The following is a 23,965-nucleotide window of genomic DNA, read 5'->3' on the forward strand; positions in this document are numbered from 1 at the left end:
ATTAAGGTTGCTAATCAGAAATTAAAGCTGGAGATGGAATTAAGGTTGCTAATTAAGATGGACGGACTATTCTGAATTATTCAATGCCGACTCTAATCACATGGGCATTCTGAGCAAAAGAGGGAATCAGAAGTGAGAGTGTCAGAGTGATGTCATGTGGGCAATCCTCAGCCAGCCATTGCTAGCTTTGAAGATGGAAAGGGTAAGGAAATGGCTTTTTCCTTAGGGTCTCAAGAAAGAAACGCAGCCTTACCAACACTCTAACTTTAGTCCACCAAGATCTCTTTTGGACTTTTGACTTCTGTAAGATAATAAATGTGTATAGTTTTAAGTCACTGAGTTTGTGGAAATTTCTTATGGCAGTCATAAAAACCTTATACACAGTTTATTCGTATCTATCAACTAGAACTGTTCGACCAATAGTAAAAAGTTAGGTAGCTTTTGGAGTCTTAATTTGGATCTCAGATATTCACATTCAAATGGGAGGTTACACACAGTGCATATTTACTAATGCTTTTAGCTTTTCTATTACTAAGCACAATATTTAGAAGAAATGATGTGACAAATATTCAGGTGCATGTTATCTTACCCCCCACCTGCCTCAAGTGGCACAGATTATAATTCAGATGTACAATTCAGATGAAGCACAGCAAATTTCTGTGATCTAGATGTTCTGGGGTAGGGCGGGTGCACAGGGTTTTGCTTTAGCTCAAGTGATAGTCAATCTAATAAATGAACAAGAGTCAAAGGCAATTAACAGAGATGGCATTCAGTTGAAGTAAGTCTCAAGTCGTCTTAGAGGGGACCAGAGTTTCTGGGAAAAGACTAACAGAGCACAGCCTCTTCCTGAGCGTCCTGCAAGGACAAACCTTCTGGAACTTACCTTCGACCTCTGCACCCACATCTTCATCACTGTCACAGAAGTGGCACTGAGGAAGGGACCCTAAGACACTACAGACTTTTTGTTTCCACAGTAAGGCCAATTCAGCTGAACTGTCTTAACTTTACTTGAAGCAATTCCTTCACAACAGTCACTCTGGCAATGTCTCTGGCCTTAGAGTGCTAGACCAATCCCTAAATCTAGGGATAAAGATATCCATTCTGCCGTGTGGCTGGTTAGTCCCAGATCCCCAGGGTCACCCTAGACTAGTCACACCCAGGTCTTGCAGTAACCCCACAACAGTCCTGACAGAAGCAGGGTGTGAGAGGGACAGGTGGGTCAAGCTGAGACCAATCAAAGTCAGAACAGCCTCTGACCTCCTGCAAAGGTTCCTCTGGACACTGGCCTTGTGATCTTAACCTCTAGGTCTTAGCCTCCTACTTAGCCTTGATTTATTTGAAAGCAGCATTATACCTACTGAGTAGTTTTTTATGAGGATTAGAGATATGATACATAAATGTCTAGGCTGCAACAGGCAACCCAGGGTGACTTTTTTCTACAATTCAACTCACACACAATTGGTCTCTATGAAGAAAAATAGGTGGTGGTGTGTATTCTTCAATATTTAAAAAGAAACTTCTCCAGCCCAAGGCTAAAGCTGAATGTATTCCATAAAAGGTGCATGAAATTTTGCTAGAAAACATCAGCATACAATTTTCTGGCTTGCTCACAAATGAAATCAATTTGGTGATATATGATCTCTGGACTTCCCTCGTAGCTCAGGCAGTAAACAATCTGTCTGCAATGCAGGAGACCCAGGTTCAATTCCTGGGTCGGGAAGATCCCCTGGAGAAGGAAATGACAAGCCACTCAGGTATTCTTGCCTAGAGCATCCCATGGACAGAGGAGCATGGCAGGCTACAAGTCCATAGGGTCGCAAGAGTCAGGTACTACTTAGCAACTAAACCACCACCATGATCTCTATAAAAATGAATTTGTTAAGTTCATATATCTGAAGCAACTTCATGAAAGGACAAAGAGCAAATAGGAGAGGAGAAATATGAAGGAAATGTGAGTAAATTTAATGAGATGCTGTTTCATAGATGTCACATTAACATATATTGGATGTGCTGAAAACCACCTACCATTTCCACCCTGTGTAATCAATCCTTCATCTTCAAAGATGTCAAAACTCTCCTGGCGAGTCTGGGTGGTTTCTGACTTTAACATCTCCAGGGGCATTCGCAAGACTGTGAGATTATATTGAAGCGAGTGGGACAAATCATAGCTGTAACTGAGAAGAGAAAGCTTAATAAGAATTAGAAAAGCAAAACATATTTCATAATCTTGGCTCCCAGAAGGAATTAAAACCTATGAACTGAATTAGTTAGCACCTAATTATGAACTAAATTAGTTAGCATCAACAACGGAGGCAATGTTGTTCAAATAAGCACCTTAAACATAGTAAATCATGAATATAATTGGAAATTTAAAAATCATTACATGACTTAGGCATTTGCATAACTAGAAATGCACAATAAAATGTTAGTAACCTACATTCATTGATTTGCATACGCACTTTGTGCTTCACACTGAAATTAATCTAACTTCATAGTCTTGTATAACAAAGTCACACTTTTATATGTATCTGAATGGACTATTAAAAATGCTATAATATCCACTCTAATAGTATTATACAAGGTCTGTACTCTAGTTTGCCTATGAAAATAATTATATTAATTGCTAATGGTGGCACCATAACTTACTTAGTAATAAGAATAAGCAAATAACACAAACCACTAGAGTGAAACATGTTTGAGAAGCATGTCATTAAAAAAATTATAACAGTCTGTGCAAATAAAATTTGCACAAAATCAACAACTTTTATAAGTATCTTAAGCTATATATTTTTAGCAAAGAATTTCAGACAGTATCTAGAATTTCTTAAATTATGCAAATTTGAAAGTATTATGCTATAGTCACACTCTAAAATGGTTACAACTTCAGAGAGTCTCACACATTATTATTTCTTCTTTAGTTTATTAATATAATTTGAAGTTGACTTTTATCTAATCTGTTAAATTTAAATGTACCACATTTGCTTGATAGAGCCATTAATTTTATTAGCATCTGATCTCAGAGAGATAAAAACTGTATTAAGAAGTTGGTTTCTCAATCCCATATACAAGAGCATAAAAAAATCTTAGGAATAAATTTAACCAAAGAGGTAAAAGATCTGTATACTGAAAATTATAAGATATGAATAAAATAAACGAATAAGACACAAATAAATGGAAAGATATCCAGTGTTCACGGAGCGAGTGAGAGTCACTCAGTCGTGTCCAATTCTTTGTGACCCCATATATAGCCCATGGAATTCTCCAGGCCAGAATACTAGAGTGGGTAGCCTTTCCCTTCTCCAGGGATCTTCCCAACCCAGGGATCGAACCAGGTCTCCTGCATTGTAGACGGATTCTTTACTAGGTGAGCCACAAGAGAAACCCAGTGTTCATGAAACAGAAGAATTAATACTGTGTAAATAACCATGACATGATCCTCTACATAGAAAACCCTAAAAACTCTTCCAGAAAATTACTAGAACTAATCAATGAATCTAGTAAAGTTGCAGGATATAAAATTAATACACAGAGAAATCCCTTGCAATCCTATACACTAACAATGAGAAAACAGAAAGAGAAATTAAGGAAATAATATCATTCACCATTGCAACAAAAAGAATAAAATACTTAGGAGTATATCTACCTAAAGAAACAAAAGACCTGTACATAGAAAACTATAAAACACTGATGAAAGAAATCAAAGAGGACACAAACAGATGGAGAAACATACCGTGTTCATGGATTGGGAGAATCAATATTGTGAAAATGACTATACCACCCAAAGCAATCAATAGATTCAATGCAATCCCTATCAAACTACCAACGGTATTCTTCACAGAACTAGAATAAATAATCTCACAATGTGTATGGAAATACAAAAAAACCTCAAATAGCCAAAGCAATCTTGAGAAAGAATGGAACTGGAGGAATCAACCTGCCTGACTTCAGGCTCTACTACAAAGCCACAGTCATCAAAACAGTATGGTACTGGCACAAAGACAGAAATATAGATCAATGGAACAAAATAGAAAGCCCAGAGATAAATCCACATACCTATGGACACCTTATCTTCGAAAAAGGAGGCAAGAATATACAATGGAAAAAAGACAACCTCTTTAACAAGTGGTGCTGGGAAAATTGGTCAACCACTTGTAAAAGAATGAAACTAGAACACTTTCTAACACCATACACAAAAATAAACTCAAAATGGATTAAAGATCTAAATGTAAGACCAGAAACTATAAAACTCCTAGAGGAGAACATAGGCAAAACACTCTCTGACATAAATCACAGCAGGATCCTCTATGACCCATCTCCCAGAATACTGGAAATAAAAGCAAAAATACACAAATGGGAACTAATTAAACTTAAAAGCATCTGCACAACAAAGGAAATTATAAGCAAGGTGAAAAGACAGCCCTCAGAATGGGAAAAAATAATAGAAAACGAAGCAACAGATGAAGGATTAATCTCAAAAATATATAAGCAACTCCTGCAGCTCAATTCCAGAAAAATAAATGACCCAATCAAAAAATGGGCCAAAGATCTAAACAGACATTTCTCCAAAGAAGAAATGGCTAACAAACACATGAAAAGATGCTCAACATCACTCATTATCAGAGAAATGCAAATCAAAACCACAACGAGGTACCATTATACGCCAGTCAGAATGGCTGCTATCCAAAAGTCTACAAGCAATAAATGCTGGAGAGGGTGTGGAGAAAAGGGAACCCTCTTACACTGTTGGTGGGAATGCAAACTAGTACAGCCGCTATGGAGAACAGTGTGGAGATTCCTTAAAAAACTGGAAATAGAACTGCCATATGACCCAGCAATCCCACTTCTGGGCATACACACCGAGGAAACCAGATCTGAAAGAGACACGTGCACCCCAATGTTCATTGCAGCACTGTTTATAATAGCCAGGACATGGAAGCAACTTAGATTCCCATCAGTAGACGAATGGATAAGGAAGCTGTGGTACATATACACAATGGAATATTACTCAGCCATTAAAAAGAATACATTTGAATCAGTTCTAATGAGATGGATGAAACTGGAGCCCATTATACAGAGTGAAGTAAGCCAGAAAGATAAACACCAATACAGTATACTAATGCATACATATGGAATTTAGAAAGATGGTAATGATAACCCTATATGACAGATGGACAGAGAGACACAGATGTATAGAACAGACTTTTGGACTCTATTGGAGAAGGTGAGGGTGGGATGATCTGAGAGAATAGCATTGAAACATATATATTATCAAATGTGAAACAGATCTCCAGTCCAGGTTGGATGCATGAGACAAGTGCTCAGGACTGGTGCACTGGGATGACCCAGAGGGATAGGATAGGGAGAGAGGTGGGAGGAGGGGTTCAGAATGGGGAACACATGTAAATCCATGGTTGATTCATGTCAATGTATGGCAAAAACCACTACAATATTGTAATTAGCCTCCAACTAATAAAAATAAATGAAAAAGAAATACTGTGTAAATAACCATAATACCCAAAGCCACCTACAGATTCAATACAATCTGTATCAAAATTCCAATTACATTTTCCACAGGAATAGAAAAAACAATTCCAAAATTTGTATGGAACCACAGAAGACTCCTAATAGTCAAAGCAATCTTAAGAAAGAAGAACAAAGCTGGAGGCGTCAAACTTCCTGATTTCAAACTTCATTACAAAGTTACAGCATCAAAACAGCATGTTACCCAGATAAAAAAGACACCCAGACCACAGGAACAGAACTGAGAGCCCTGAAATAAAACCACTCAGATACAGTCAACTAATATTTGACCAAGGAGCCAAAAAGACAAATGGAGGAAGGATGGGCTTCCCCCTGGTGGCTCAGACAGTAAAGACTCTACCTGCAATACAATGCAGGAGACCCAGGTTTGATCCCTGGGTCAGAAAGCTCCCCTGGAGAAGGGAATGGCCACCTGTTCCAGTATTCTTGCCTGGAGAATTCCATGAACAGTGTAGCCTGGCGGGCTACAGTCCACGGGGTCTCAGAGAGTTGGACACTACTGAGCGACTGACAACCATTTTTCCAAAAGACAAATGGAGAAAGGATAGTCTCTTCAGTAAATGTGTTAGGAAAACTGGACAACCACCTGCAGAAGAATGAAACTGGACCCCAGTCTTACACCACTCACAAAAATTCACTCAAAATGGATTAAAGACTTAAATGTAAGACCTTAAACTATAAACTAATAAAAGAAAACACAGGGGAAAACTCCTTGACATTGGTCTTCACAAATACTATTTTTGGACATGACACCAAAAGTGCAAGCAACAAAAGCAAAAACAAACAAATGAAACATCAAAATAAAAAGCTTCGCACAGAAAAAGAGTGAGTGAGCAAAATAAAAAGGCAACTTTTTGAATGGGAGACGATACTTGCAAACCATCTGTTAATGGGTTGACAGCCAAAATACATAAAGAACTCATACAACTCAATGACAAACAAACAGTCCAATTTTAAAATGGGCAAACGACTTGAATAGACATTTCCCCAAAGAAGACATACAAATGGCCAATAAATGCATGAAAAGATGCTCACCATCACATTGGGAAATGCAAATCAAAACAACAATGAGATACCATTTCATACCTATTAGAATGGCTATTATTAAAACAAACGGCAGAGTTGGCAAGGATGTAGAAAAGAGAACTCTTTGCACTGTTGGTGGGAACATAAATTGGTGCAGCCATTATGGAAAATAAAATAGCAGTTCCTAAAAAATTAAAAACAGAACTACCATTTGATCCAGAAATCCCATTTCTGGTTATATATCCAAAAGAAAAAAGATCACCATCTCAAAGAGCTATCTGCACCCCCATGCTTACAGCAGAATTAATCAAAATACCCAGATATGGCAACAGCCACAAATGAACAGATTAATAAATTAGCAAAAGAACAGATAAATAAAATGTAGGGTATATTAAAAAAATGGTAGCTGTCAGTGGCTGGGGGAAATGGAGAACTATAGGTCAAAGAGTACAAACTCTTAGAAGATAAATGAGATCTGCTTATCTAAGGTATAGCATGGTAACTGTAATTAACAATACTGAATTATATGCTTGAAACGTGTTAAGGGAGTAAATCACGTGTTATCAGTACACACACACAAAATCACAACTATGTCATGGGATGAAGATGTTAACTAACACTGTGGTAATCATTCTGTAATACATCCATATATCTAATCATCACCTTGTATGACTTAAACTTACAGATGTCAGTAATATCTCAATAAAGCTGGGAGTGGGGTGAGAAACTTGGCTTTTAACAGTCAACTTTTCCTATTTAAAACAACTGATTTATCCTAGCTGAATCTTAAGAATGTAATACAACCTTTTTTAAAGTCTTTAACCTCATATTCTTTACTTATGGAATAAGTTGATAAGAACTCAGTATGAGGATGCAGATGAACTTGAGAAACACGAAGGAGAAATCACTTCTAACAGTCAGCTCCACTGAGCTTCAGTAATACCTCAGAGAGACCATAAACAATTAAGCAATAATGGCTGAAAAGCAAATGATGGAGGCAAATACAAGGGAAATATACTTTCTATAAACATTCGTGGAAGTGAAAATTATTTCTTTAGAAGCCCTTCACTATACTATTGCTAAAGTAATTAACTTTCTTCAGTTTCACATCAATGAAGACATCTTCCACTCTACATAGTAGACATGTTTTTCTTTCATAAATAAATAAATGGTTAACTATATTAACAGTTTAAATATAAATTTAAAATAATGCAAAGCACCCTAACAGTACATAATGCCAACAGCTACAACACTCTGGGTCCTCTGCTTAGTCCTATGACTCAAGTCCATTGATATATGCTATTTTGTGTTCTACATTTTACTTCGGGCATTGTAAGGGACAGAATTTTCCATGCAGCACAAGAACTTGCTATCTGCCTGGCCTACATATTGGTCGCTTCAGTGATGGTATAACACTCTCTCAGGATGCTCTGCTATAATTTACTTGCTTATTTTTCAATTCACCATATTTGGGTTGTCCCTGCATTGGTTGGTTTGCTTGTTTGGGCCATGATAGAGAAGCTATCTGTAAAGTTAGTGCCTTTACAAACAGGGACTAATATTTTCCCTCCTGATTTATTTCTTCAGATATATTTTCATACATACTTGATACTTCATTCCTCTCCAGGAAAATTATTAATTTACAATGCCAACAACAATGTGTTGGTACTGCAACAGTTCTCCCTATTTTGAGTTTATTTTTACCTAATTTTTACTAGACTGTCAACTGAAAACTGTGAAATGGTTACAAAACTCTGTATATAAACTTTTTAAAAATTTATTTATTTTAATTGGAGGATAATTACTTTACAATATGGTGATGGTTCTTCCCATACGTCAACATGAATCAACCATAGGTATACATGTGTCCCCCCTAACCCTGAATCCCCCTCCCACCTCCCTGTATATAGACAATGCAGATTTAATTTTTGTAATTCAAAATTATGAAATAAGCCATTACAGTGTATTGAGTAGAGATCCCTGCGCTATACAGTGAGGTCGATTAGTTGTCTATTTTACATATAATAGTGTCTGCATGTCCATTCCAATCTCCCAATTTATGCCTCTGCTCACTTAACTTTAGCGACATAAGTTTGTTTTCTGTATCTGTGACAAATTCTCTGTAATGGCCTATATGGGAAAAGAATCTTAAAAAAAAACCAGAGTAGATGCATGTATCCCCTCCCCCCATAGAGCTGACTCACGCCGCCGTACAGCAGAAATTAACACAACACTGTAGATCAACTGTACTCCAATAAAAACTTTTAAAAATTTGCAGAAATGGACATGATTTGCAATATTTGTTTTGTTAATGTTTTATAGTTTGGCCCTTAATTAATTCAACAACTGTGTGTTTATGTGTTAATCTCTAGATTTAGTATCTTGTGACATTTTCTATTTGGTGTGCTAGATGAAAATGTATATTTGAGAACTGGCAATAATTATTTTTAATAGAGTGCTTCTTGCCAGTCCTACAGAAGTAATTTAATTTCTTCAATCTTTAATTTGCTCTTCTGTAAAAAATAAAAGATCAGTGTATAATTTTAAACTATTATTGCCACTCTCATTTGAATAAAGGATGCAGGAATTTTAAAATTTCCTGTTTCAGAGATGATAATATTGAAAAATATCTTCAAACTCAAAAAAAATTACAAAATAAAAGTATTTCTTTAAAATCATAATGAAAAGATGATTTTTCATAGTAAGAATAATTACCATTTAATTTATCCATTCAAAATTTCAAAAACTAGATTTTTAAAAGGAGGAATACTTGTATTTATATTATTTCAGATGAAAAGAATTGGCTATTTTTTAAAAAAAGAATAATCAAAGTACTACTGTGTCCTCTGATTCTGTTTTTACCCTGTAGGAAATAATATAAACATTTAAGAGACTGACAGGAGCAAAACTAAGCTCAAACTTACCTAAAGTAAAAATTGCTGGATAGGTCCACATTTTGGAATATTCGTAGATACCTTAAAAAAAAAATGATTACCATAGTTAACAATATGATGACTACAGTTACCACTGCTATGATATATATGAAAGCTAAGAGAATAGATCCTGAAAGTTCTCATCACAGGAAAAAAAATGTTCTTCTTTTTATTGTGTCTTTATAAGATGATGGATGCTAACTACACCTATTATGGTTATCATTTCACAATATACATAAGTCAAATCATTATGCTGAACACCTTAAACGTACACAGTGGTATATGTCAATTTTATCTCAATAAAACTGGGAAAAAATGACAGTAAACTACATAAGATATAATTTTTTTCAGTTAGTATAAGACAAAATTCAACTTTATCTGGTAAACTCTACTTACTCGTCTGAAACAAAATCATTTTTTAACCCCACTTCCAAACATCAAAGATAGTGTCACAAAGTTCCAGAATACCACTATCTAAGAAGGTTGTTTTTTTTTTCTAAGAAGCTTTTAAGCAAGAAAACCACATCACCTTTAAATTCTGGTTCATGTTCTAGAACAACACTCTAAAGGTACAAAGTGTAATTTTAATTACACTAGGCTGCTATCTTCCCTAAAAACTCATAAACATGCCTAACTTTGTTCCATTTTGAGTCTTTATAATATCAAACCAATTCTAGCATTTTCTCTATCAATTTATTATTTATTAACAGTCTTTCTCCATATGCCCAAGGTTCCAATAATTTCCCCAAAAAACTTTTTGAAGCTTTCAAACACATAGAAAAATTGGGGGGGAAATAGTATAATGAAGAGCAGTATCTCCTTCACCTGAATTCACTGTTAAATATTTCTCCTTATACATATATACATTCTCTCTCTTTAAATACACAAGTACATTTTATTTTTCTAAACCATTTACAGTAAGCAGCAAACATGATGACAGTCCTAAATATTATGTATCTTAATATTATGTATCTATTGTGAACAAGGACAACATCCTAAATAACCAGAATGTCACTAATACACTTAAAATTTAACACTGACCCAATACCTCCTAGCATACAGTTCACAATAAAACCATTCCAGTAAAGTCCTTTACAACTCTGTGCCTGTGTGTGTGTACACTTTGCGTACATATTTTAATCCAGGATCCAACAGATTCAAGTGCTGCACTTTGTCATGTTTATTCTAAAACCTAATTCTCTGGCTCTTCCTGTATTTCACGACACTGACATTCCTGAAGGGTCCGGGCCAGTTGTCTTACAGAAAGTCCCACATATGGATCTGTCTGATTATTTTACTCATGCTTAGATCCAATTTAAATATTTTTAGTAAGAAAACTACACAGGCTATTGGTGTCCTTTCCACTGCTTCATATTAATAGGCAAATAATGTCAGTTTTGTCTCATTATTGGTGATGCCAAGTTTGATCATTTGGTTAAATATGTTTGTCATTTTTTTCTCTTTGTTAATAATAAAAATATTCACGAGGTATTCATGAAGTACAGTATGTCAACAATAACCTCTCACCTAATAGTTTTAGCAGCCATTATTGATTCTTGCCCAAATCAATTATCATAATGCAGGGTCTTCAATAGCGCTTGAACAAAAGCTGCAGCATTCTGAGCCAGTATTTACATTTTAACATTTATAATCTATTGACTATGTTTTGCTTTTCAATTGGTCTACAGACACAAAAACAGCAGTTACCACCAGTACATACCTAGTTTCATCAGGATGACTAATCCGTACAGAATCATTGGGTATATAGATCATATTTGTATCTTCAATCTTATATATTGCATGACCTCCAATATCTGCCATCTTCCTCCTTTTGGTTATTAACACAATATAATAGCCTTCTAAAAACCTGACAAAACCTACACAACAACAACAAAAGAGAAAGATAAATACACCTCCTAAACTTAGTAATGCTTTCAGATACATATTTAAAAGGCAAAAAGACTTTGACTTATTTCCTGCTTTATTATTTCTCTGATATATAGCCATACAAATTTTCAGCTGGTTTAGAGTTATTCTCTAGAAATGTTTATCTCACTTAAAAATACTACTGTGAATAATTTGATTATAGGAAGACCGTATGTGTCAAGGTTCAGTAACACTAAATTCCCAACTACACACTGGTTACCATACAGTCTTGGTTAAAAATGTTCTGGCTCCCAGAACTTTTGCTTTGGGAATTAGAACTAATTCTCTTGGTGGTGGGGGGAAGGGAGAGGGGCAGACGTCTGAACCAGCTATGTGAGGAGCTCAGCAGACCCTCTCCCCAGTGGCTGGTGAAAATTATAAAACCAAAACACTGACAGTTTCTGGAAATTCTCCTAATGGCGTACAGCAAATGGAGAAACACTTATTCAAAAAAATCTACTAGATCTTGGAAAGACCAGCCAGTCTGTGGCATCTGAACCATAGCTTGCTTCCCTCCTACACCCTTCTCCCAATTCAGTGTGACGCGTGTCTACTCCCAGCAGGTGTCCCCAGAAAGACAGCACCTCCTCTTCCCTTCCCAGCTCTCAGTCTAGGGCCCTGGTTTCTGCTCAGGAGGTGCAGGCCACCAGCGTTTCTCATCCCCTCAGCTCTGCTGCAGATTCTTTATTCCAGGCAAGCACATCTGAAACTGGGGGCTCCTTTCTTCTACCCGTTTCCTACTCATAGAGTCAGGCTCTACCCCAGCACAGATACAGGATCCCAGCACCCCAGCTCACTCACTGTGGGAATCAGATACGGTCACACGCGGCTGACTTCCTACCAGAAACAACGGAGGCCAGGAGGCTGTGGGATAACTTACTCAGAGCACTGAGAGAAAAGCTCAACCAGGGATCTTCCATACACAGCCTAACGTTTTTTCAAAACTAACTTTCTTGGGTGCGCGTGTGGGCGTCCCACTTGCACTTGCCCTCTTTCTCTCTCTCCGAGTGTTGCACTCTATAAAGTCTGAGCTAGGATATTGGGGCTATAAATTTTTGCTCTAGAATTGGCAAATACCCATAGTCTGTGCCGTGTTATTCTTAGTTGAGATTAGCAATTGAACGTACTAAGTAAATGAGCCAAATTATTTAAGATAAAGATACCATAAGGATTTTAATGAACCATGTTACTGCTATTAAAACAATGAAAAAATACTTACATTCTGGACAGCCACAAAGCACATTTTTAAAAAATGTTCATCTGTGAACATTTTCTGTGTCCTGCGAAGCCCAGGACAGCATCTAGAGGCCACTTAATGTAAAAAGCAAACTGCCCAATACAACTCCAACATACCCAAGGGCAGCTATTTTAAAATACAGTTCAATGGGCTTCCCAGGTGGCACTAGTGGTAAAGAACCCGCCTGCCAATGCAGGAGACATAAGAGATGCGGCTTCGATCCCTGGGTGGGGAAGATCCCCTGGAGGAGGGCATGGCAACCCACTCCAGTATTCTTGCCTGGAGAATCCCATGGACAGAGGAGCCTGACAGGCTACAGCACACAGGGTCACAAAGAGTCAGACACAGCTGACGTAACTTAGCACACACACCCACAACTGATCTTCAACTCATTATACTTAATTACCAAGGAAGGTTCAAGTTTGAATATTTAACTCTGGCTAATTAGGCATTCGATATTACATATACCATAGGAAATTTACATTTTGCAAATTTACATTTTTCAAAAGTTGTAATAAAGTATTTAGCATTTAAATACTATAAATAAAATATACTATTTAAGGAAATGAGTTTAACCTATTAAGTATCTAATTAAGCCTAATGTATTTAAGAGACTTTTTTATTTCTAGATTTTTTTCTTTGATTAAGAGTTAAGTAACACTTAAAGTGGAATTTAACATATATGGAATATATGGAATTGAAACACATGAACTCACCTGACATACACTAACATGCACATGTCATCCATTAAACGTTATCCATTAAACACATATCCATTAAACATGAAACCTCAAAGGATTTGTCTAGACTAAGCAGATGGTACACAGAAGGCGCCAGTCCTATGCAGAAGAAGCAAATCATACTGACCACTCTCAACCTTCCCTGGCAGCCGCCTTAGACACAAAATGGACCTAAAGGGATTCCACATGAAGGGCTATGAGAGCACATCTAGAAAAACAAACTTCAAACACAGCAGAATATGCATAATCAAAGTCTCAACAAGTACACATTCACCAAACAGAAAGTGCTAATCAGAAAAATGAACATATGAATATGAAACTATATAGCACAGGTCAGTCCATATTAATTTTGTTAACATCTACAGACACAGTAAATATTACAGACAGTTCAGCAGGTTTAAGAAGCAGAAAGATAATTTTGTGTTGGGGGGAGAAAAAAAAAAGATTTGAAATATGGCCCTGCCAACAGGGAAGCTGAGATACAACTGCCCTCTGCTTGGCTTCCAAGGCCCCAGTGATCTGGCCTCACCAACCGCTTGCCAGCATTCCAGGACCCGTGGGCATTTTCATAGCGGTGCTTCTGCCGTCACCCCTCCTGAAGCTCTCTCCTCCCTTCCCCACATCCATCCAAAGCTTGCTTCTCCTCCAGGGTCCAGCCTGAGTCTTATCTTCTCCAGGCAATCTTTCCTGGCCACTCCAGGCCCAAGCAGGCTACCTCTTATGTAATCTCCAGCATTTACTACTGATGACACAACAGGGATCCAAATTCCAGTCTGGAGTTGTTTCCTGGGCACTGGGTTTTGTCCTCCCACCCCACCCCCGTCCAATCCAATCATCCTAAGACTCCCCGGGACAAATTCAGGAGCAAAGATAGGTTTTCTGACCCACTGTCACAAGGAACGACGCACCAGAAGAGCTGCGGGGCATGTCCCAAACGCCCCACAAGCTGGACTCCTTTAAAGGCCAAGGCCACCTCTATGCTTGTTCATGAATAAGCAAAGCCGTTATTATAGGATTGGGGAAAGAGATTAGGTAAAATTTAAATGAAGAGGCTCAAACCAGAGCAAGACTGAATGTAAAGAGATAAACATCAGGTCTGGACGGTGAAGGGACTCGGAGTCTCATTTCCTTGAGAGCAATAAAGTGAACAGAACCGCAGTCGGCCGCGTCCGGAAAGCCCTTATCTGAGGCTCCGCGCACGCCTCGTCAACCGAGGCTGCCTCTCTGCGTCAAAATGACTTAGATCATCCAGGCGTCGGGGGCATGTTTTCTCTCACTGACACGACTTTAAGGAGCAAAGTTTCCGACTGTCTGTGATTTTAGAGAACAAAGTTTCTCAGAGTAAGAAAGCAGTTGTCCCTCAGAGAAGGGGCTCGGGACACCTCACACGGCAGCGTGTCCTTGAGAGAAACTCCTCTAATTTAAAAGCTGGTTTTACCTGTACCTGTTTTTCCAGCTGATGTTTACAACTCCAAGCCAATTTCCACTTTTTCATTTCTTGCCAAGCCAGACTCCTTAGAGGTCCAACCCATCGCTACATTTGTTCATATCCTACACGAAACTGGCCACAGTCCTGAGTGTATGGCAGATATTATATAAAGGCTGTTTGATTCCTGGTTGATAGATGATGCAGTTTTAAATAACCAAAGTCACAGAAGGTGGGTCACATTTACAAACCTATATAAATATGAGCCTCGCAAACTATCTTCAAGTAGTATATATAGGAAAAAAACAAAAAAGAGGTTGAAAGAGGGAGGCATCTTTCTTACCTACAACACCAAAAGCTGAAACAGCTCGAAATAACCCAGAGGAGCCTTTCTGTCCCATCTTCGTCCTGTTTCCTAGATCCAAGCGCCCAAGAAGTTCTCGCACTTCTTGTTGAGTATACACATGCTAGAAATAAGCAAATTAATCTGTAAGGTTGTGTTTGATTTTTAGATTCATTATTTATTTACCTCTGAAAATTAAAAGTTTCCTACAGCTTTACATCATTAGCTATTTCACAGAGAAGCATATAAAAGTGCAGGACTAAGCTACAATTCTAAAAAGCCGACAAATTTTTTAACATTAGCGGTTAATTAAGGGTGGTTACTGGATCACATGTTGCTGTACTTAAAAGGTATACCAAAACCTTATCTTCTGGATCAGAGATTCAGAGGTATGAGGAATCCAGAGACAAGTTTCAAGAAATCTATAAACCCCTTAAAATTGTATGCAAAGTTTTGGTTAAACGTGCATACGTGTATTTTTATGAGAAGGTCCATAGCTTTTCTTAGATTCTCAAAGAAATTCCCGATCAACCACTCCTACCCCTAAGTTAAGCCATGTATCATTCAGTTCAGTTCAGTCGTGTCTGACTCTTTGCGACCCCATGAATCGCAGTATGCCAGGCCTCCCTGTCCATCACCAACTCCCGGAGTTTACTCAGACTCATGCCCATCGAGTCAGTGATGCCATCCAGTCATCTCATCCTCTGCTGTCCCCTTCTCTTCCTGCCCCCAGTCCCTCCCAACATCAGGGTCTTTTCCAATGAGTCAACTCTTCACATGAGGTGGCCAAAGTACTGGAGTTTCAGCTTTAGCGTCAGTCCTTCCAATGAACACCCAGGACTGATCTCCTTTAGGATGGACTGGTTGGATCTCCTTGCAGTCCAAGGGTCTCTCAAGAGTCAAGTATCATTACATCGTATTAATAAATACTGCCAGATGGTAAGTGTGTGGGCGAAGGAGGACCATGATACCCGAAAGTATGGGAAGTCACAAAACACAATATATCCAAAATTATTATAACATAGAAATTAGTTTTCCAAAGAGCTTAGTGAAAATGAGTTCCAAACTACAGCTATTGATACCTTTGAAAAACCAGGAATCCACACGGATTCAGAAATATTCAGACAGGAACTTCAACACAAAGTGTTAGTTAGCTGCTCTCACCTGAGAATTAAAATTAACTGCTCAATTCCACCTTACTATATTTCTCTTTTGACTAAAAGCCTCATATTTTTGTGCCACCTGAATTAAGTCCCAACTCTGAATAATATGACATGTGGATAAGAATAGCTTAACATTTCTCTAGCAAGTCATCAGAAGTGACCCTACCAATCACTTTTAGCAGTATAATCAAAAGTGCAATAGAGAAGTCCTTATTGACTTCAAGGAGCTTCATATTAAAGAAGAAGAATAAATAATCTCTTTGGTGGATGCAATATTGAGAGTTATATCAGATCCTTAAAATGGCAACCCTTTAAGAAAATATATTCATTATCTTATCCAAAGAGTTTGCTTCATAAAAAATCAAAACGAAGGACGAAGTGCAATTCTGGCAAACTTTCTGACTTCAGTAATTTTAGAAACCAGATTAGAAATTAAAAATTCTAGCCAGCCATGAAAAACTGTCATTTCTAGATGTATGATAAAAAAAAAGTATACATCGCTAGAAGCTGTAAGGATATTTCATATCCATTAAATAAGAAGTACAAAGGTTTCTGTCTGTATTCAGGTTGTCAAGATACTTACCCTGTCATCAATGACAACCAAATCTTTTGGTTCTGTTCTGTCAATTTTCAAAACACGGTATTTTGTTTCTGCATGATTGCTCCCAACTAGGAAGTATCTCTATAAAGAAAAAGAAATGTCATTAGTTTAAGACAGCTTGCCTTATACACATTTTATAATAACTTTGTTTTTTTATTATTAAATACATTAATTAAGTCAGGTTACTTTTAAAAAGAAATATTTCTGTTAAGTACTACTGGCAGATTAAAGAAAGGCTGATTCTAAAAGGTCAACTTTAAAATTGAAATAATCATCATGGTGATATGATTAGCAGTCTGATATTTAAAATGTACCCAGTAACCAGGTCAGATGAATTTAATTATATTATACAGAGATTAACCTAACTGGGGACTGATGTTTAAACTTTGCCAGGAAACAGCAGCTCTGGTAAGAATTAGAAAGCTCAACACATAATTAGGAATGCTTAGACAATTATAGCTAGTAAAATATTGCTATTTTATCAAATAAACCTTTATACATTTTTTGTAGAAGACTAAAAATGACTTTAATATAGCAACTGTAAAAATCAACTGCAAAGTCCCAATAAAAAATTAAAATGAATGTACTTTCCGAAATGATTTTTTATAGATAAGCTACAGGAAATAATTAATATTCTTTCTTTTCTGAAACACTTCCTTGGAGCATTGTACCTGAACACATTAGGCTTCTTAAATGAATACTGAGAATAAAATAATAAAAATACAGAAAAACAATCATCCTACATTGAAAGAAAACGCTTTTCAGAAAACCTAAACCAGATGAATAATTTTCAAACTGTGTTTAAGAAAATATGTAAAACTCCATTAGGAAAAATATATTTAAAATATTTTGCTTCAAAAAAGTCCTTTAAAGTGACTCTTTTTCAACACTGCAAAAATTAAGAACACATCGCCACCATCAACTGGCATCCAACCATGTCATCAGTCACATAAGACACAGATAGACAAAGCAATTAAATAACAAATAAGATTCTTTAGATTAATGGCCAAACTGAAGTATAGGTACTGAGAGCAGGAAAGATTAATGTGAGCTGCTAAAGGTGCAGAAAACCTCAGAGGACTTAGGACTTAAAGTGAGCCTTGAAGGTTGGAGAAGAATTTTTAAAGTAGGATTTTATAACAGAAGATAGGTATAACAGAAGATAACATATGTGCTCAGTCGTGTCCGACTCTGTGACTCCATGGACCCACCAGGCTCCTCTGTCCATGGGGATTCTCCAGGCAAGAACACTGGAGTGGGCTGGCATTTCCTACTCCAGGGAATCTTCTTGAACCAGGGATGGAACTTGCATCTCTTGCGTCTCCTACATTGGCCAGTGGACTCTACCACTGCGTCACCTGGGAAGCCCCATAACAAGATGAGAACTTGGTTATATCGTTTTAATACTAAAGCTGTAAAAATGGATGAGCTTTTAAAGTAAGTATATATCTGTTTACAAAGGCATGATCTAGACTTTCAGATTATAAAGAACAAAACTGTATGTTAAAAGATGATAGGTTAGGGACTTCCCTGGTTAGCCAGTGGTTAAGACTCTGTGATTCCACCGCAAGGGGCATAGATTCGATTCCTGGTCAGGGAACTAAGATCCTGCATGCCACAAAGAGCGGCCAAAATAAAAAAATAAATACAATTATGTTCATTAAAAAAAAAAAGATGATGGGTTAGCCCATGCTTAAGGGGAAAACTAACCAAAACACCGAATCCCTTGTGTTCTAGGGAGAAATACAGTCTAGATGAAAGCAATCAGTTATCATGAGGAAGATACTGAGCAATTATAATAAATTAGTAAACTAAAACAAGACCTCCAGTGACAAGGATGCACTGGAGCAGCAGCTGGAAGGGCAGGGACCCAGCAAGAGGGAGGACGTCCAAGTTCTCAGGCTCGGTGAGTTCCTCCCCGAGACCCTACCCACCACTGAGAGGAAAGCGGGGTCACCAGCCTAATAAACTCAACCACAGAAGGATGGCCTGTAAACTACACGTTTGCTAGCAGGAAAGAAAACCACCTTCTTGATCACTTGAGGAAAAACAGGTTCCCAGGAAAAGAAACAGTGAGTGCAAAGACTAGAATAGCGAAGAAGCTCGCCAAGTCTGTTAGAGGAAGAAGATCAACGGAGACGATGCTTATAAAAACAGCTAACCCAGTGAAGTGTCCAACACACAGAAAAGGCACTCCATGAGGCTTACTTTTCTTTGCTTTACTTTTTAAGATATTAGCAAGTCTATGTCATTGTATTTGAGAAAAAGACTCCAAAAAAGAGGGGAAAAGAGATAGCCCAGAGGGGAAAAAAGCATGCATGGGACCAGAATGGAACCAGAGTGGGGAAAATACACAAGTCTATTAGTAATCGGCCTCTGTCCTCAGGAGAGAAGAGCATGCAATGTAACAGCCACGAACAGCACTCTGTAACAGGTCTGAACTGGACAATGACGACACACGAAGGGCACTTCACTCACTTGCGGAGGGACAGGGCAAACTGTCCAGACAGGCTGGTGTTGTCCTGATGCTACTGGACCTTGGAGGATCTCTAAACAGGACTCCATGTCCTGAGCCAAGACAGAGCAGGTAACATTCCCTGCCCCGCACTCCTGCCCCTACCAGAGCACTTTTTTACTCAGAGCACTTCCTTCTGAGCACCCTGCTAAATTTGTTTGGGGCTACTCTATCCCATTCACCTATCATAAGTAGCTCTGGAGTCTGACTTCTGTGGTTTTTTAATTCTAGTACACTAGTGCAATCTGGTTCTGCAGGCATTGAGTACATGTTAAATGCAAGAACACTCACTCACCACAGGCTAACCATTTAATCTGCTGGGTAACTTTCTACAACATTCACACTAAGCCATCTTTCTTGGTAAACTGCACAGAAAGACAGTCCTTCTAAGTCCCCACGTCATGGGATTCTCCAGGCAAGAATACTGGAGTGGGTTACCACTCCCTTCTCCAGGGGATCTTCATGCCTCAGGAATGGAACTTGCGTCTCTTGTATTGCAAGTGGATTCTTTACCGTCTGAGCTATAACTGAATCACTCAGTAAAGAGCCACATCACAGCTTTAAGAGAGGTAAAACCGCTGAGTGAAATTCCTAGAATTTCAATAGATCCTAGGAAATCTAAAGATGAACTGCGGTAGGACCATGACTTGGCAGTTTGTAATAAAAAGACTGAATTCCTGGGGTGGGAGTAGACAAATGCACGCTTGGCCTTTGGAACGTACACAGGGGAGCGGATCTGCACCCCTCTTATCCAGACCCTTGCATGAAGTCCTTACTCCAGGAAGCGGCGGAGCCAAGGCAAAAATCCACAGAACTCAGAAGCAGGTCGGAGTGGGAAGAAAGAAAGGGGAAGCGGTATAACTATCCACATTCTCTATTAAAGTGGTCCAAGAAGCCTGAAAACGTTTTGTGCAGAGAAGAGTGACCTCTTGTGGAATCAGTGATGTGGGGAGAAACCCACGGCGCTCAGCAGGGAACAGAAATGACGCTCCTGCACTGCCCCCTGGTGGGCGAGTCGCAGGCTTTCAGGCCAAATTTTTAAGAGGTAAGGCCAGAAAGGCCTTAATTCTACTTGGTTTGATTAACTATACACAGACACACAGACACACAGACACAGACACACAGACACAGACACACACACACACACACACACACACACACACACACACATATATCCTTAGGCTTTATTATATTTAACATCATGCTTCAAAATTAATTTCAGCATTTTGGGGCTTAAAAATAGCCCTGAAATATTTTTTCCTTAAATTCTTCTCCACTGTTGATTTTTTTCTAACTTTTTTATTTCGAAAATTTTTCAAACCTACAGTGAAATAGAATGGTAAAACGAAAACCCACATTCCACTCAGATTCACGCATGGTTAACTTCGTGTTACATTTTTTTTCTCCCTTCTTCCTTCTAGAGAGCTTTTTTTTTTTCTTTTGAACCATGTGAAAAACAAGTTGCAGGTATCATAACACATCATCCCAAAAGCCCTCAACTTGTATTTTCTAAATACAAGGACATCCTCCCACATAATCATAGCAGCCATTGATACAACATTACCTATAATCGATCAAGTTTCCCCAAATGTCCCAAAAGTATTTTTTATGTGCTAAGTCCATTCAGTCGTGTCTGACACTTTGCGACCCCATGGATTTAGCCCACCAGGCTCCTCTGTCCATGGGATTCTCCAGGCAAGAATACTGGAGTGCGTGGCCATGCCCTCCTCCAGGGGATCTTCCCAATCCAGGGATCGAAGCTGCATCTCTTAAGTCTCCTGCACTGGCAGGTGGGATCTTTATGCCTAGCGCCACCCGAGAAGCCCAGTATCCTTTCTAGCTGGCTTTAAATAAAAAAACAAACATGGAATCCAATCAAGCATTCTGTATAGCACTTGTTACCAGGTCTTTATAAAATATCTTTTAATCTAGAACAGTCGCCCTGCCTTTACTTTCAAAGACTATCTTTCAGAACATGTTAAGAGAGTCCACAATTTTAACAATTTTCCTGGCTTCCTATGGACATCACTCATCTGCCCATGTACCAGTGAATGCCTCCTGTGTGCCAGGCACTGGACTAGATACCTAAGGGCAAGGATACACTGAAGCTGTATTTTAGGCACATGCCTTGCTAGTGGATTAGATTGGGGAAAAAGGAGCAATCAATCTGATTACTTTTGCTTGATGAGCAACTAGCTAGATGGTGGTGCCATGGAGGGTTGACTAGAGAAGGAGCAGGTTTGAGGGGAAAACCAAGACTTCTGTTCACACCATTCCCAAAGGGATGAAGTGGGAAGTAGAGTCTGGAGCCCACAGGAGAGATCTCAGAGGTCACCATCAGCACATCGGCAGTATGTAAAGTGAAGTCAGGGGACTGGACTAGCCAACCAGGGACAGCAAAGACACGAAGCCCCTTCTACCCCGCAAAAAAAAAAAAAAAAGAAAGAAAGAAATCACCGAGCCTGAGGCACTCCAAATAAAATGATTTAGAGGCTGAATACGGAGAAGGAACCTGCTGGAAAGGCTTAGAAGAAGGACCAGTGACGGAAAACACCAGGACAGTGGGAGTCATTACAGCAAGGGGAGGAATGATCTGGAAAAGAGGGCAGTGGTCACTGCGGACAGGGCCCACACAGGTGGGGTTTGAGGACAAGAGCTTGTGAGTGGTTTTTCTGGGGGCAAGGGGCTGTCTCCACGATGGAGGGCAAGGGGCAAAAATCCACAGCAGAGCTGGGTGATGAGCAAATGGGTAGCCTTCCAGGCAGAGGGAGAGGAGTGGAGGGCTCAGCTACCCCCCTACCCCCCCAAACACCTCACTAAAATCACAGTGCAGCTTTTTATGGTCATTTCCTTAGGAGCCTCAAGGGCAAGAGAAAGAGAGAAGCAGACTGCAGGGGTGGCGGGGGGGGGGGGGGGGGGGCGGGAATCATTTGAAACTGAAAAGTGTACCCAAGAAAGAAAGCAGTAGCAAGTCAAGAAGCAATCCAATTTGCACTATAGAACCCCCAAAGGCAGGAAAATTTGTTGCAGCTCTTATCTCTGGAGGGAGAAGTGTAAAACTTCAGAAAACTGAAGATTAAAAAGGAGCCAGCACAAGCTTCTAAGGAGGAAAAAAAGGCTGCAAGCTAAAGATCAAGAATAGCGTAACACTAGAAATTCTCGACAGCAAAACTGAAGGTGGAAGACAGGGACATAATGTCTTCATATTTTTAAGGGAAAATTAATTTCAATCTTTAACTCCACATTAAGCCTATCAATCAAACCTGAGGGCCTAATAAGGGCCTTTTCAGATATTGTTGTTGCTGTTCAGTCACTCAGTGGTGTCTGACTCTGCGACCCCATGGACTGTAGCATGCCAGGCTCCTCTGTCCTCCACTACCTCCTGGAGTTTGCTCAAATTCATGTCCATTGAGTTGGTGATGCTATCTAACCATCTCATCCTCTGCCTCTCTCGTCTCCTTTTGCCTTCAGTCTTTCCCAGCATCAGGGTCTTTTCCAATGAATCGGCTCACCGCATCAGGTGGTCAAAGTATTGAAGTTTCAGCTTCAGCATCAGTCCTTCCAAGGAATATTCAGGTTTCCTTTTTGGATTGATTAGACTGATCTCCCTGCAATTCAAGGGACTCTCAAGAGTCTTCTCTAGCACCACAATTTGAAAGCATCAATTCTTCAGTGCTTATTTTTTTTTATGGCCCAACTCTCACATCCTTACATGACTATTGCAAAAACCATAGCTTTGACTACACATACCTTTATCAGCAAAGTGATATCTCTGCTTTTCAATACACTGAGTTTGTCATAGCTTTCCTTCGAAGGAGCAAGCGTCTTTTGTTTTCATGGCTGCAGTCGTCATCAGCAGTGATTTTGGAGCCCAAGAAAATAAAATCCATCACTGCTTCCACTTTTTCCCTTTGTATTTGCCATCAAGTGATGGGACTGGATGCCATATGTTAGTTGTTTAAATGTTGGGTTTCAAGCCAGTGTTTTCATTCTCCTCTTTCATCTTTATCTAAAGGTTCTTTAGCTCCTCTTCAATTTCTGTGATTAGAGTGGTATTATCTGCATATCTGAGGTTGTTGTGTCAATCTTGATTCCAGCTTGTGATTCATCCAGCCCAGCATTTTACATGATGTACCCTGAATACAGGGTGACAGTATATATAGCCTTGTCATACTCTTTTCCCTATTTTAAGCCAGTCAGTATGTCCGGTTCTAACTGCTGCTTCTTGGCCTGCATACAGATTAATCAGGAAGCAGGTTAAGGTGGTCTGGTTTTCCCATCTCTAAAAAATTTCCACAGCTTGTTGCAGTCCACACAGTCAAAGGCTTTACTATAGCCAATGAAGCAGAAGTAGATGTTTTTCTGGAATTCTCTTGCTTTCAAATCACCAACAAATGATGGCGATTTGATCTCTGGTTCCTCTGCCTCTCTGGAACCCAGCTTGTACATCTGTTTTCAGTTCATGTATTGCTGAAACTGAGCTTGAAGGAGTCTGAGCATAACCTTGCTAGTAC

The 23,965-nt window shown here is 38.9% G+C and overlaps 1 protein-coding gene across 2 annotated transcripts in view; it reads right to left on the reverse strand.

Moving 5' to 3' along the window:
• Positions 1-23,965, reverse strand: part of FIG4 (FIG4 phosphoinositide 5-phosphatase) — a 158,612-nt gene that overhangs the window by 104,204 nt on the left and 30,443 nt on the right. For both annotated transcript variants that reach the window (XM_065911332.1, XM_065911331.1), the window contains exons 2-6: positions 16,919-17,017; positions 15,173-15,296; positions 11,221-11,377; positions 9,492-9,542; positions 2,026-2,174 (exon numbers count right to left, since the gene is read on the reverse strand). In XM_065911332.1, coding sequence (XP_065767404.1) covers positions 2,026-2,174; positions 9,492-9,542; positions 11,221-11,377; positions 15,173-15,296; positions 16,919-17,017 — 580 coding nt within the window. The remainder of the gene's footprint in view (positions 1-2,025; positions 2,175-9,491; positions 9,543-11,220; positions 11,378-15,172; positions 15,297-16,918; positions 17,018-23,965) is intronic.

The sequence above is a fragment of the Muntiacus reevesi genome, chromosome 19 (assembly GCF_963930625.1).
Source record: "Muntiacus reevesi chromosome 19, mMunRee1.1, whole genome shotgun sequence".
In the NCBI taxonomy this organism is placed as follows: domain Eukaryota; kingdom Metazoa; phylum Chordata; class Mammalia; order Artiodactyla; family Cervidae; genus Muntiacus; species Muntiacus reevesi.